We start from the raw sequence: 16,206 nt of genomic DNA, 5'->3' as shown, positions 1-16,206 counted from the left end.
CTACTTTTAAATCCAGCCCAAACAATTCAGAAGAATGGAATGTCTGCATAATTCCAAGAGAGAAACATCCCACACATTACACTGAGTTGAAATGTTTCTTCTCTTTCCCTTCTAGAACAAGGAAGGGAAGAGTTCTGTAATACTTCATCCCACTCCTGGGAAAGGACTAAAATTATTTTAGTACTGCAAAGGTAAGTGATAGCTCAAGAGTTCTTTATTTTGAACTTTTTTTTGTTAAACCCAATCATCTCATCTCCAAACTACTTCATCCCTAAATAAACGTTCTTCTACATCTGGAGTGAATTTCACATTTTCAAATATGCATATGTCATCAAACTATAGAAATGACTTTAAGATGATTGAGATTGCATTCTCAGTGTCAACAACCTGATACAGTGTGGATAATGCCACTTGCAAACACACACCAGTGCCGATAATTTGTGTGGGTACTTACTATAGGAGCATCCGTAGACTTCAACTCTCATGCCAATCTTTCCGCTTGGATTCCACTGCAGGGGGACGAAGCGAATGAACCGGGCTCTCACGGAATGGAGTAACTTGTGGTGCGTCACACTGTCAGCGTTCACGTTTCCTGCGAACGTCTGTGGGAGAGATGGGAGCCGGTGAGGTCTGTGACAGCATGGCAGTGCTGTCTCTTGAGCCTGAGGACCATGGATGGAAATCCAGCCATGACACTCCATAAAGTCTTGCAAAGAAAATCCTGTGTCTCAGATCTTCAAAATGAAGTCTGACTCTGGTGAAAATTCTGCATGATGTGTTATATATATCTATATCTGTATATCTATATCTATCTCTCTCTATATATATACACATATTTAGAGCTGTTGTACATTATTCTTTAAAAATCTCCTTCCCCAAAATTTTATAAGTAAGTCAATCCTAGTAAGTCACAAGGCATGAAACACAAAAGCTTTCCTAAGTAAATAACACAATGAAATTCTGATATTCCTAACACTGATAAACACTGTGGTATGGAAGATAACTAAAAAAAAAATCTCTTCATGGAAGAAAAGGATTTTACAGGAGCAATTGTTACCATTAATTGAAGCCAGTCACTAAGCAAAGACTTTTTCATGATCATTATTACTATTTTATAGATTAAAAAGAAATCTGAAGCCTAGAGAGAGAGAAAGGAGGATGAAAACTATCTTCAAATCATCTAATTGGTTAGCAATTAGTCTATGATTCAGTTTCAAAGTTGTCCTGTTCCAAAGCATATGGCTTTTCTACCGCCACTCACTTTTCAACTATTTCATTGTCAGTTGTTCCACGAAGGAGAAAAGGAGTCTCTGGTTTTTATGTAATTTATATTCATACTTCCTTGTGAAAGTTAAGCAAAAGAACACACAGCATGGGAGATACTTGGTACACTAAAATTATGCCTCCTAGCCTTCATTTGGATGAATGGTTTCTGGGGTAGAAATTTTCTACAGATGGAATCCAAAGTCTCCTACCTAATCTTTTTTCCCCGCTGGGGTGAAATATGAATAACATAAAATTTGCCATTTTAACCATTTTAAAGTATATATTTCAGTGGCATGAAGTACAATCACATTATTATGCAACCATCATCCCATCCATCCCCAGAACTTTCTCATCATCCCGATTGTACCTAATCTTTAAGGGAGGATGTCAGGTAGCACAGTGACTGGTTTGCTTCATTATGAATCATCACCAGGCTTCTTTTCCAACTTAAGCATTCATGGGTAAAGCTCATGCTAATGTTCTATCAACTCCAACCAAACCACTGGTTTCTCAAATGGCCAAAAAGAATACCAAGTAAAAGGATTTTACGCATGTAATGGAATCCATTTCAATGATTCAAATCTTAACTTTCATTGTATTCTCATAACATCTCTGAATCTAGGATAATTTGACCAATCTGACATTTCTGCTGTACACAAAACACCCGCTGGCTAGTAACTCTGACATTAGAAATTTAATATAGTCACTATCATACATCACAAAGTGGCTTATGAAGAGCAGAGAAGCTCACTTTTTACCTTGCAGCAAAACTCTGATAAGAGAATCATTTGGGGGAGGGGAATTCCTTGAGATTCAAATCTAACTTTCTTCTCCACAGGTTTGTCAAAGATGTGGTCATTGTCCCAACCCAGGAAAAAAAAAAAAAAAAAACAATGGTTCTCTTCAGCAGGCTTATCTTCCACATTCTGCTGCAACGTCAGCAACTGATGCAGATATAAAACCTCTTCGACCTTGGCCCACCTAGGAAAGACTCTTCCCTGCAGAATGCAGTTCTTTTCAAAATGTATTTCTTTGACACATGAATTTGGGAGGTGGTTAAAGATCCTGGTGGTTTTTCACTCTTGGATGCATTGAACATATTTCATGTTTTTCTACAACCAAACTTGGTAGACTTCAGTTCCGTTAATTGTGTTTCCTACAACCCACTCCCCAAGCATGTAGAAGCTCTGTATTTTCAGCATCCCATATAGAAACTGAATTTTAAACAGGACTTTATTCATACTGAGGGTGATGGGGGAATCCTCTCTTATGTTCTAAGTGACTTATAAACTGAACATATCTTAAGATGGTATTCAGTAAAATAGGAATTAAAGTACTTTGGATCTTACCTTGTGGTAAATGCAGGCTTAAAGACTCTTCCAAAATTTAAATTTATTAAAAAAAAGAACACTTATAGATGAAACAAGCATGTCCATTAATAAAGCAAAGGAATGAATAAAGATGTAAATAGGGAATGTTTGGCATGGGATCTATGAGGTCAAGGTTTAGGTTTAAGTACATGTTTAGTATGTAATGCTAGACAAGTATGGATGTTATCAGATGGATCACATATATATTTATAAATTTGTATATACAAAACTGTTCTGAAAAAGTGTATTGAATATTTATATAATATATGTAAAAATGTAATAGTTACATGTTTAATATATTTAATATGTCACATGTTTAATATGTAATGCTAAACAACTGTGGAGGTTATCAAATGGATAAGATAGATATATATATATAAACTGGATTATGTTGAAATCCTGGTTGTAAAGTTCTAGATAAAAGGTTTATTTGGGGAGCTTGGAATCCTCAGGTGCCATGTGTTCTGAAGAGGGAATCCTGGATTCTCATGCAAATGGTCAGCATCACGGCATCACTGTGTAACACTGGACAAACAATCTATTCTTTCTGACCCTCACTCCCTTGCAATATTGAGATCTCAACATTTCAAGGTTTCCTACTATTCTAGAGTCATATTGTTTGCAGTTTCATAGTCCCATGAATACACATCTGAACAGACCCAAGGTCACAGAGTTTTGAGATTTCAAAGTGTGCAATGCATGATCTCAGAGCCCTCCTAGAGCTAGCAGTGTAAACACTTAAAGACAGAGGCAGATTGAATCTAAAGGAAGCCTCAACCAAACGCCCACCAAGTTCACCAGTTCATCTTCCTACAAGGTCAAAGACATGCATTGCTTGGCAATATAAGAAGTTGTAGGCTGGGATGAAAAACAAAGAATCTTATTCTCCAGGTGCTTGGATCCCAAGGCTCTACTAAGATGCTTTAAAAATACCACTCTCTCAATGCCAGTTCAGTTGCTGAAGATAGCAACTGAACAACAGTGGAATGACAGATGACTTCTCCCAGGAAACAATGGAGACCAACAAATGCTATAAGTGTGAAACTCTCAACCTCACACTCTATATCCAGCAAAAAACAACTCTCAAATCTGAAGGGAAAATAACACAATTTCATTTAAACAAAAGCTGTGACAATGTGTTTCCTACATATCTGCATTGTTAAGAAGTGTAACATAAGTTCTACACTCTAAAGAAACTGATTCCAGATGGAACATTCAGTGTACAAGAAGAGATGGAGAATAAGCAAAGTGGTAAATAGGTGGCTAAATATAAGACTATTTGTATTTCTTTTCTTAAATATTTTAAAAGTCAATACTCAGCTTAAAGGAAAAATAATAATGTACTGTGATGCCGATTGCAAATGTAGAAGTGAGCATGTGTCAATAAAACCACAAAGGATGGCATGTGGGATGCAGGCTAAAGAGAATTATACTGTTGCAAGGCCGTAAGATGATATATAAAATGGCACGTCAATTTGAAGTAAATTTAAATAAGCCAAGAATGCATTAAAATAAACAAAAGAGGCATAGTCACAAAGCCAATATCAAAGAAGAAGGAACACTAAAATATGATAACAACAACAGTGGAAACACCAATGCTCATTTAATGTGAAATGATAAGAAAAGAGAACTGAATAAATACAGAGGAGAAAAAATAAAATAATTTCAATATAGTAAACTTAAAACTTTCCCAGTGGATAATTACATTAAAAGAAACCTGAGTAAAACCTCAGTTAAAGGCATAATTTGTCAGGCAAAAAGGCATATATTACTAGATAAAAAAGTAAAGCTTATTGATATACTTTTTGTATAATACTCTTTTTAAAATAAAGACATTGACAGGTTAAAAGTAAAATGAAGGGAAAAGACATTTCATGCAATGAATAGGCACTATAAACCTGGAATTTCTCTATTAATATCAGACATTACAAGATAGTGAAGATTTTCGAAATTACAAAGGGTCAATTCATCATGAAGACAAAAATACCTAAATGCACCTGCACCTACAACAGAGATTCAAAAATAGTCAGTGAGAATATAAGATTCAACAATATTATCAGAGAACTTGGTTAATTAATGTTCATGGAATACTTCACTGAACACTGATTATATATTGTTTTCAAATGCATGTGGAACATTGACTAAGAGACCCTATATCCTACTCAATAAGTCCTGAAGAAACCATAGTTTGTTTTCTGACCACAATTAAATTAAATTAGGAATTGATAATAATAAATTATCTAGAAAACTTTCAAATATTTAGATGTTTACAAACACACTTTCAAGTTATCCTTAGGTCAACAAAAAAACACAATGGAAATTAGAAAACAATGGAAATTGAATAACGATAGAAATACTGTATCAAAACTTGTGCTTCTAATGAAAGCAGTCCTTAGAAGATAATTCATGGCTTTAAAGGTTTTTTAAAAGATATAATAAGGAGCTACTCCACGTTCAGTGGAAACAGTGTCAGACTTTATTTTTTTGGGCTCCAAAATCAGTACAGAGGGTGATTGCAGTCATGAAATTAAAAGATGCTTACTCCTTGGAAGGAAGTTTATGACCAACCTAGACAACATATTAAAAAGCAGAGACATTACTTTGCCAACAAATGTCCGTCTAGTCAAGGCCATGGTTTGTCCAGTGGCCATGTATGGATGTGAAAGTTGGACTGTGAAGAAAGCTGAGCACAGAAGAATTGATGCTTTTGAACTGTGGTGTTGGAGAAGACTCTTGAGAGTCCCTTGGACTGCAAGGAGATCCAACCAGTCCATCCTAAGGGAAATCAGTCCTGGGTGTTCATTGGAAGGACTGGTGCTGAAGCTGAAACCCCAATAATTTGGCCACCTTATGCGAAAAACTGACTCATTTGAAAAGACCCTGATGCTGGGAGGGATTGGGGGCAGGAGGAGAAGGGGATGACAGAGGATGAGATGGCTGGTTGACATCACTGACTCTACTCGATGGACATGAGTTTGAGTAAACTCCGGGAGTTGGTGATGGACAGGGAGGCCTGGCGTGCTGCGATTCATGGAGTCACAAAGAGTCAGACACGACTGAGCGACTGAACTGAACTGAACTGAAAAGTTATAATAAGAAAGATATAAAATTTAAAATCTAAGCTCCCACTCTAAGAAGATAGAAAAAGAGTAAATTGAACTCTGAAGAGTGTTATACCGGAATACTACTAATCCATAAAAGCAGTCAGCTTTTATAAAGGGCATATACTCTTTGATCCTATGCATATGAAGTTCCAGGGGATGCAAAACTAAGCTCTGATGATAGAAATCAAAACAGAAATGTTCTTAATGACGACAGGCAGAAATTGCACAACAGCATTCATCCCCGTCTGATCATACCATCTTTGTGAGGTAGGAAATCTGTATTATCTTGTTTTAAAGATGAGAAAACTTAGTTTGGGAGAGAATTTAAGTGGAATCATAAATCACAAGAGATTATCAAATTGGGACTGGATTATAAAGATTTTAACTAAAGCCCAATGACCCTTTTATTGCATTCCAAGTAACACCCTCTTATGTCATGTTTCTGAACCCAAAAATTGCTTGGCCCTCTGCATATTTTACTTTACCTCACTCTATTTATCATCAGGAAGGTTTTAGCCAGCTTCCTCACTGAAGGAGCCACCCCGACATACACACACCCACCTAACACACACACATTTAACTTTTCTGAATTTGCGACACATCTTACAATTGTGCAGCCAATAGCTACCGTGTCCCCGCCTTACCAGGAAACCCCAGAAATCAGAGAAGCTGATTCTGAACAGGAACACAGATGTCACTTCTCAGGGTCTGTTTTGTTGTCACTCCTCCACAAGTGGTATCATACTTAGTTTGGGTCCAGGTTTCACACTGTTGTCACCGTATATATGTTATCACTGCTATCTTAAGAAATCAAGCATATGGTTCATGATAAAGCTGCTCATTGATTTTCTTCCTTCGCAGGAATGCAGTGCTAACATTGGTCTCTCTGTCTCCCTTGCTACTTCTAGAGTTAAAGGAGCTTGATCAGAGCTGTTAAGTCCCTATGTGCTTATAAAAGAAAACAGGCACACAGTGGGCTCACGACGTGGGGTGGGCATGAGGGAGTTCTTCATCCTGGGCAGGTAGAAGCATCCACAGGTAACTGAAGGGAAAGAGGTCGAGTAAGCCTTCAGCTGCTTCAGATACCCATTCCTTGACATTAAGCAACATTTTGGTTGACAAATGGAAGATCCTGGTGTCTTAATGAAGGTGCGGATGCTATTTTCCTGCTTTATTAGGCAGCTAATGGAGGGGGCATAAATGGTGAGGCTAAGGGGGACTCCAGCCAGCACTTATCAATGGAGAGTGGACCTGTCTGGGTTAGCTGCCATCAGAACATCTCGTTTGGAGGCAAGGAATACACCAGGTTGAGTGAATACACTATACCGACCGTTCTGACTGGCAGCTGGATTGCAAGCAGCCATGTGCCACAGGGATGATGTTGTTGTTTTCCTAACTGCAGTCTGGGCAAGAAATAACAGGTACAAGCCCCAAATTCTGCCTCAGTAACCTTGAGAGAAAATATTAGGATTTCTTAGGGAGATTTCTTATTTCAAGTCGTGTGTCCTGCCAAACATATCACCCTACCCCAGGGTCAGGATTAAGAGAGGTGGTAAAAAGGGAAAGAAAGGGCATGAACTTTGGGTGCTAATCTTAACAAATTCTGAGATTCGCTCTGTTGTCCCTGGCAAGGTTCTTAGACTATAACTGCCTTGGAAATATAGGTTGCATGTTATTTTAAACTGGGGTGTGTAGCTCAATGTATGGAATGTGTTATTTTGTTTTGTTTAATTTGTAATGCAATATAGTTGATTTACAATGTTGTGTTAGTTTGAGATGTACAGCAAAGTGATTCAGCTATACATATATATTTTTATTCTTTGTTACAGTCTTTTCCCTTAGAGGCTATTATGAAAGGTTGAGTAGAGTTCCCTGTGCTATACAGAAGGTCCTTGTTGGTTATCTATTTTACATAGGCTGTTAGTCACTCAGTCATGTCCAACTCTTTGCTACTCCATGGACTGTAGCCTGCCAGGCTCCCCTGTCCATGGAATTCTCCAGGCAAGAATACTGGAGTGGATTGCCATTCCTCTCTTCATGGGATCTTCCTGACCCAGTGATTGAATCTGGGTCTCTCACATTTCAGGCAGATTCTTCGCTATTTGAGCCACCAATAATAGTGTGTATATCCCCTTCATGGATCACTGTCTTGTGGTGAAGGGGCCTGCATAACTCAATGAAGCTATGAACCATGCCATGCAGGGCCACCCAAGATGGACAGGTCATCATGGAGAGTTCTGACAAATGTGATCCACTGGAGGAGGGAATGGCAAACCACCCCAGTATATTTCCTGTGAGAACCCCATGAACTATATAAAAAGGCAAAAAGAAATGACACTGAATGTTGAGACTTCCAGATTGAAAGGTGCCCAAAATGCTGCTGGGGAAGAGCAGAGACTCTACTAATAGCTCCAGAAAGAATGAAGAGCCTGGACCAAAGCGAAAACAATGTTCAACTATGGATATGTCTGGTGATGAAAGTAAAATCCAATGCTATAAAAAACAGTGCTGCATGGGAACCTGGAATGTTAGGTCCATTGGACATGGTCAAGCAAGAGATGGCAAGAGTAAACATCAACATCTTAGCAATCAGTGAACTAAAATAGATGAGAATGGGTGAATAGAACTCAGATGACCATTATATCTACTACTGTGGGCAAGAATCCCATAAAAGAAATGGAGTAGCCATCATAATCAACAAGAGTCCGAAAATGCAGTACTTGGGTGCAACCTCAAAAGCACCAAAAATGGTCTTGCTTCATTTCAAAGTCAAACCATTCAACATTACAGTAATTCAAGTCTATGCTCTAACCACTAATGCCAAAGAAACTGAAGATGATCAGTTCTATGAAGATCTAGAAGACCTCCTAGAACTAACACCAAAAAAAAGATGTCCTGTTCATTGCAGGGGACTGGAATGCAAAAGTAGGAAGTCAAGAGATACCTGGAGTAACAGGCAAGTTTGGCCTTGAAGTACACAATGAAGCAGGGCAAAGCTTAACAGAATTTTGCCAAGAGAATGCACTGGTCATAGCAAACACCCTTTTTCAACAACACAAGAGATGACTTTTACACATGAACATCACCAAATGGTCAATACTGAAATCAGATTGACTACAATTTTTGTAGCCAAAGATGGAAAAGCAATATGCAGTCATGAAAAATAAGACCTGGAGCTGACTATGGCTCAGATCATTGGTTTCTCATAGCAAAATCCAGGCTTAAACTAAAGAAAGGGTAAACCACTAGGCTAGTCAGGTATGACTTACATCAAATCCCCTATGATTATACAGTGGAGGTGACAAGCAGATTCAAAGGATTAGATCTAGTAAACAGAATGCCTGAAGAACTATGGACAGAGGTTCACAATATTGCACAGGAGGCAGCCTACAAAACCATCCCAAAGAAACAAAGAAAAATAAAAGCAAGAGGCAAAGTGGTTGTCTGAGAAGACTTTATAAACAGGTGAAGAAAGAAGAGAAACAAAAAGCATGGGAGAAAGGGAAAGTTCAGTTCAGTTCAGTTCAGTTGCTCAGTCGTGTCTGACTCTTTGCGACCCCATGAATCACAGTACGCCAGGCCTCCCTGTCCGTCACCAACTCCCAGAGTTACTCAAACTCATGTCCATTAAGTCGGTGATGCCATCCAGCCATCTCATCCTCTGTCGTCCCCTTCTCCTCCTGCCCCCAATCCCTCCCAGCATCAGGGTCTTTTCCAATAAGTCAACTGTTACACCCAACTAAATGCAGAGTTCCAGAGAATAGCAAGGAGAGACAAGAAGGCCTTCTTCAATGAACAATGTAAGGAATGTCTGTTATTGTCACCCTGTTTATTTAACTTAAATGTAGAGCACATTTTGCCAGATGCCAGGCTGAAAGAGTTACAAGCTGGAATCAGTATTGCTGGGAGAAATATCAGAAATAAGGAACTAAAGATCCTCTTGATGAGGGTGAAGGACAAGAGTGAAAAAGCCAGCTTAAACCTCAGTAAAGATCTTAGCATCCAGTCCCATCACTTCATGGCAAAATAGAAGGGGAAACAATGGAAACAGTGACAGACTTTTTTTTTGGGGCTCCAAAATCACTGTGGAGGGTGACTGCAGCCATGAAATTTAAAGATACTTGCTCCTTGAAAGAAAAGCTATGACAAAACTAGACAGTGTATTAAATGAGCAAAGACATTACTTCGCTGACAAAGGTCCATATAGTCAAAGCCCTTTTTTTCCCAGTAGTCATGTACAGATGTGAGAGCTGAATAAAAAAGAGACAATAAAAAGGCTGAAAACTGAAGAATTAATGCCTTTGAACTTTGGTACTGAGAAGACTCTTGAGAGTCCCTTGGACCACAAGGAGATCAAACCAGTCGATACTAAGGGAAATCAACCCTGAATATTCATTGGAAGAACTATTACTGAAGCTGAAGCTCCAATACTTGGCCACTTGTTGCAAAGAGTGGACTCATTGGAAAAGACCCTGATCCTGGGAAAGATTGAGCGCAGGAGGAGAAGAGGCAACAGAGGGTGAGGTGGTTGGATGGCATCACTGACTTAATGAACATGAACTTGGGAAAATTCAGGGAGGTGGTGAAGGACAGGGAAGCTTAGCATCCTGCCATCCATGGAGTCATGATGATTTGGACAAGATTTGGCGACTGAACAACTGTGTACATGTTAATTCCAAATCCTAATTTATCCCTCCTCCCCCTTTCTGCTTTGGGAACTATATATTTGTATTCTATGTCTGTTTCTGTTTTGTAAATAAGTTTATTTGTATCATTTTTAAAAATTCCACATATAAGCAATATCATATGATATTTGTCTTTAGCTCTCTCTGCACTATTTACCCTAGCCAAGACTTGAAAGCAACCCTAGTGTCCATTGATGGATGAATGGATAAATAAAGTATGGTGTGTGTGTGTGTTGTTGAGTCACTAAATCTTGTCCCTGTCCTTCCCTGTCTTCTGGAGTTTGCTCAGACTCATGTCCATTGAGTAGGTGATACTATCTAATCTCACCCTCTGCAATGCCCTTCTGCTTTGGTCTTCAATCTTTCCCAACATCAGGATATTTTCCAATGAATCAGCTCTTCATATCAGGTGACCAAAGTATTGGAGCTTCAGCTTCAGCATTAGTCCTTCCAATGAACACACACACACACACACACACACATTTATTTATTTATTTATGGGTATTTTTGTTGTTGTTTTAGCTCCTAAGTCATGTCCAACTCTTTTGTGACCCTGTGGACTGTAGCTCACCAGGCTTCTCTGCCCATGGGATTTCTCAGGCAAGAATACTGGAGTAGGTTGCCAATTCCTTCTCCATAGGATCTTCCCAGCCCAGGCATTGAACTTGTGTCTCCTGCATTAACAGTTGGATTCTTTATCACTGAGCCACCAGGGAAGCCCAGTGGAATATTACTCAGCCATAAAAAATGAACTGATGCCATCTGCAGCAAAATGAACAGACCTAGAGATCATCATACAAAGTGAAGTAGCTCACAGTATTTCTTAAAAGCACATAACAACATTCACTAATCCAAACCAAAAATGTGTAGTTGTTTCAAAACCAGTGAACTGCACATAGCCTGACATCACTCATACTGAGTTGCTGAATGACCCTCTGTGAATGAACAAAGGGTCATGATGTTTATGAATCTTGTTTTCTCATCAGGAAAAGCATTAAAATAAAATCTCCAGGGTTGTGAGTCTTACATCAAATACCATTGCAAATGACATTGCACACAGTAGATGCTCACCAATGCAAGCCATACTCTTAAAGAGAGAGAGTGAAAGAGACAGAAAGACAGATTTCAAAGCTGAGTCTTGGGTACAAATATCTTTCTGTAAGAGTATGTTTTGAAACAATGACTTACTAATATCCTCCAGTCCCACATAAGGCATTTGTCAACCATACTTAAAATTTCTGAGTGACATTCAAAGGCTCTCCCCACAAAAGAGTGGAAATGTAAACTAAGGACTAACAGCCCAGAGCTAATTAGGAAATCAGCTTTTGGCATTTAATAAGATATATTTAATAAGGCAGGGGGTAATTAACATGCAAACCACAGAGTTATAGCTAAGATGGATAAACCCACTCAGGCTTCCATGTTCCAAACTACTACTCAGGGGTTCTTGTTTAATTTATTTCTGACAGGCCGAGAGGAAAGTGAGAGGAAGGTATTAGGTGTTGACCACTGTTGGCTCACAGAGATTCTGAAATGATAGACTTTAAGGAGTTAAAAAGGATAATTAAACCGTTGGAATTTTTTTCTAACTTGTTTGCAGTACGTTTCCCATTATAAGTGTCTATGTGGTATGCATGCATACTAAGTCACTTTAGTCATGTCCAACTCTTTGCAACCCTATGGACTGTAGCACCCCAGGCTCATCTGTCCATGGGATTCTCCAGGCAAGAATACTGGAGTGGATTGCCATGCCCTCCTCCAGGGGATCTTCCCAACCCAAGAATCAAACCCATGTGTCTATGTCTCCTGCATTGGCAGACGGGTTCTTTACCACTAACGCCACCTGGAAAGCCTCTATGTGGTATGTCTACCTGTAATTTTATAGAAGCAGTTATTTAAAGACATTAGGACCACTCAGCCGACCCTTGACCTGTATATGAGAGTGGTCCCACTTGAGATGCTGGAGACAGTCTCTATCTTGATCTGGGTAGTGGTTAGAGGGTGTATGTATATATTTATATTGGTCCAGGTGTACCCTCTAAATTCACTTTATATATAGAAAATGCACTTTAGTTTTTAAAGGTATATCTATTTTTTCAAATAGGAGATGCAGGTTTGATCCCTGGGTGGGGAAGGTCCACTGGAGGAAGAAATGGCAACCTACTCTAGTATTCTTACCTGGAAAATCCCACGGACAGAGGAGCCTAGTGTGTGGGAAGTGACATGGATCAGTCATCCTTTTTCCCAACTATTCAGATCAAGCTAGAAAGGTGGGACCATTCTCCATTCTTTTTTTTCTTTTTTTTTTTTAACACAGTTTATTGCCATTTACTGAAGTCTTAAAGATTTACAATGTGTTGAATCCCACACTAACTCTATACTCCATTTCTTCACCATTCTCCTAGTGTGATAAACCAGGGCGGTCCTCTGTAATCTGTATTAAAACTATTTCATCAGTAACTCAAGCACAAATAGAGTTTCCTGAATTTCAAGAGTTACAAGCACCAGAAAAGGGCATTAGTAAAGCTATTAAAAAAAAAAAAAAAAAAAGAGGACTTCCCAGGTGGCGCTAGTGATAGCAAACCAGTCTGCCAGGGCAGGAGACATACAAGATTCGGCTTCTATTCCTGGGTCAGGAAGATCCTCTGGAGGAGGGCATGCAAATGACTCCAGCATTCTTGCCGGGAGAATCCCAAGGACAGAGGAGCCCGGTGAGCTACAGTCCATGGAGTCACAAAGAGTCAGACACCACTGAAGCGACTTAGCATGTAGCAGCAGCACTGGTGGTCCAGTGGCTGAGAATCCGATTGTCAATGCAGGGGACACAGGTTCAATCCTTGGTCCGGGAAGATTCCACACATCACAGGGAAACTAAGTCTGTGAGCCACAACTACTAAGCCCAGGCACCACAGTGGCTGAACCTGGCACGACCTAGAGCCCATGCTCTGCAACGAGAAGCCACCACAAAGAGAAGCCAGCACACTGCTAGCCCCCCTCTCCACAACTAGACACAGCCCATATGCAGCGATGGAGGCTCAGCGCAGCCAAGGGAAAAAAAAGGAGTTGAAGGGCTTTCTAATCACCGTTGGCTTTAAGACATAAGTTTTATTGATTTGAAGGAAGTTTCTGAATTACGTTGATCAAAACTCTTCCTAGACCAATAGAAACATTATGCACACAATTAGCTACCATCTTCTTCACGACAATGTTTGTGTCTGGGTCATTTCTCACTAGAAAATAAAATAAAATCAACTAATAGTGTAGAAATTATGCCTATCAACTCACAGCTCAATAGAAATGTGGCTTTACTGTCTACTGGCCTGGATGATCCGGAGTGTTAATTATTCTTGAGGATAATACGAATGTAAAGGTATTTGTTTTAAAAAATGAGCACGTGCTGATGACACCAAAGTCCTCCACTGCCACTGCTGCGTTTGTTCAGAATTCTGGCTTTTGTGTGACTTCGGCTGTGTTACACATAAAGGGCACCAAAGCGACTGTTGAGATATGTCATGTATTTATGTTTCCACCCCTGCGCTGAGAGCTGTAACGCCAACACATATGGCAGCTTGACCGAATGACGCATGCCTGGAAAGGCTGAAATGCCCGCTTAGCAAAATTAGACTTTTCACACTCCACTAAAACAAAGAGAAACAATGACTTTGCACTTCTTCAATTTCTGGAAAAGAAATCCAACGTCTTCTGGACTTACTCCTCTGCGAAATGGGGGAGCGTCAGAGTTGACAGGAGGACTTGGCCTATCACAGGACCTGGCGTTAAGGAGAGACACGGCAGGAAAGGCGGGGGCCAAAGCAAGAAAGCGGTGAACCAAGGTGACGCTGCGGAGTGAAGGGAAAAGCCAAAACTAAGGCTGGCAGCCGGCCGGACACGTGCCTCACCATAGCTTTAATATCGGCTTCCCTGGCGGCTCAGCTGGTAAAGAATCTGCCTGCAATGCGGGAGACCTGGGCTCGATCCCTGGATCGGGAAGATCCCCTGGAGAAGGGAAAGGCTACCCACTCCAGTATTCTGGCCTGGAGAATTCCTTGGACTGTTACAGTCCTTGGGGTCGCAAAGAGTCAGACACGACCGAGCAACTTTCACTTACTTACTTGTATCTTTAATAGGTGATCTCCTCAAGCCCTTTCCCTCCCTGGTAGCCCCTTGCCTATCTCACTTTACTAGTTCCTACCTGCATCGCGCCTGAAGAACCAAATACATCTATTTATTTACCTTCTTGTCTTTCTCCATGGTACCACAAGAATCATGTGGCTTCTCCTAGAATCACAGCTGAAGCCCATAAAGGTTTTCTCAGTGCAGGAATGATCAGCAACCTTTGCCCTCCTAATTTGTTTCATTAGAGAGCCTATGATCATTTATTTTCTTGAGCTTCTTAACTGTGCTCCATAGACATGCGAATACAATGCCATAATAAGGGAAGTTCACATTCACAGCTTTTGGTGGACAAACCAAGAGAAGAGTTAGCAGATAATTTCTCAACAAAATGTATTTCCTAGTTAAAGGGAAACAATGACCTGTGAGAATTCCTTCTACTACCAGAGAACTTTAACGCTCTGAATTCTTGGACTAGCACACTTCAGACAGCAAAAGAGAGAGTAAGGTTCAATGTACGTGGTTCAGAAATCCTGTCATCCCTAGTCTTTCAGGAACTGTCTGAGGGGGAAGCATCAGAGGAGCTGGTGGGCAGCTCACACTTCTCGTATTTCTTCCTGGATGACAATCTGTGCCTACAAGGTCAAGGTGTTGAGCCCACAACTTCCTGCAGACTGTGGCTATGGTTCCTACTGTCTTACACAGTATATCCGCTGAGCCTGGTGCTGCCTCTAAAAGGACCAAGTGATGCCTAAAAGGTTCCAGGATGTTCACATCATTATTTCCTCCTCAGAGCTTTTCGGGCTCCCTTCCAAAACGAATGTCTCCAACAGCAGATAAAACCCAATTTACCTGTCAAGTTGCTGATTTTCTCCTAAGATAACTTAACTTCCCTGAATAGGAATCTTTGAAGAGACAGCAGACTGTCACTGGAAACAAGAACCTGAAAGCAGACATCATGTGTCTTTTTTTAAATTCATTTTCCTGAGATTGGATCTCAAAGTAGCACTCTGCAAAGTGATGTCAACTCAGTGTCAGCCTCTGGCAAAACCATGTAATAGGCTCAGTTCATCGGGATCTCCTTCTTTCCCCCTCACTCCTTTGTCCCATTTCTGCTCTCAACTGACTTTCAACTTTTTTTCCTGTTAAATCAATAGTAACTCAAGCAATGACACTTCCTAGGCAAAACTCAGCATTTTCACTCTTAAAAGGGACACTTGAAGCATAAAGGAAGAAAAAAGGAAAGGAGGGAGAAAAGGAAGGAAAGAAAGAGGGAGGGAAGGAGGGAGAAAGGAGAGAAGAAAGGATAATGTTACATGCTAAGACAATTAATATCTGATATCCTTTTGGCTAATAAACTGAGACAAAAATACCTGAATATTTGCTACAAGCTCTGAGGTCTGGCCTTGAGTAAATGAAAACTGAAGTCAGTATCTGGTGATGGCTCTCCTCCCTCATTTTGCATCCCCACCTTCACAACTTGTTTCCTGGGTACCACAACAGCCTCCAGACAGTTTTTGTCCCTTTGGTGTTACTCCCATCTAAACAATCTGACAAGAGAATTCTTTACCTTTAAAATCAAGGAGAGATTTCCTTGTATACCCTACAAAATCTTCTGTTTTCCAAACCATCTGCTTCTCCTCTCCACCCCCAGCCCTCCTTCCACCA

The 16,206-nt window shown here is 40.1% G+C and overlaps 1 protein-coding gene across 2 annotated transcripts in view; it reads right to left on the bottom strand.

Annotated features, from left to right (window-relative positions):
- Window positions 1-16,206, bottom strand: part of CNTNAP5 (contactin associated protein family member 5) — a 984,962-nt gene that overhangs the window by 549,717 nt on the left and 419,039 nt on the right. For both annotated transcript variants that reach the window (XM_061135035.1, XM_061135036.1), the window contains exon 4: window positions 455-602. In XM_061135035.1, coding sequence (XP_060991018.1) covers window positions 455-602 — 148 coding nt within the window. The remainder of the gene's footprint in view (window positions 1-454; window positions 603-16,206) is intronic.

This window comes from Dama dama, chromosome 33, assembly GCF_033118175.1.
Source record: "Dama dama isolate Ldn47 chromosome 33, ASM3311817v1, whole genome shotgun sequence".
Taxonomy (NCBI): Eukaryota; Metazoa; Chordata; class Mammalia; order Artiodactyla; family Cervidae; genus Dama; species Dama dama.
Note: the sequence above shows the minus strand (reverse complement) of the source record. Positions and strands in the feature narration are given on the sequence as shown.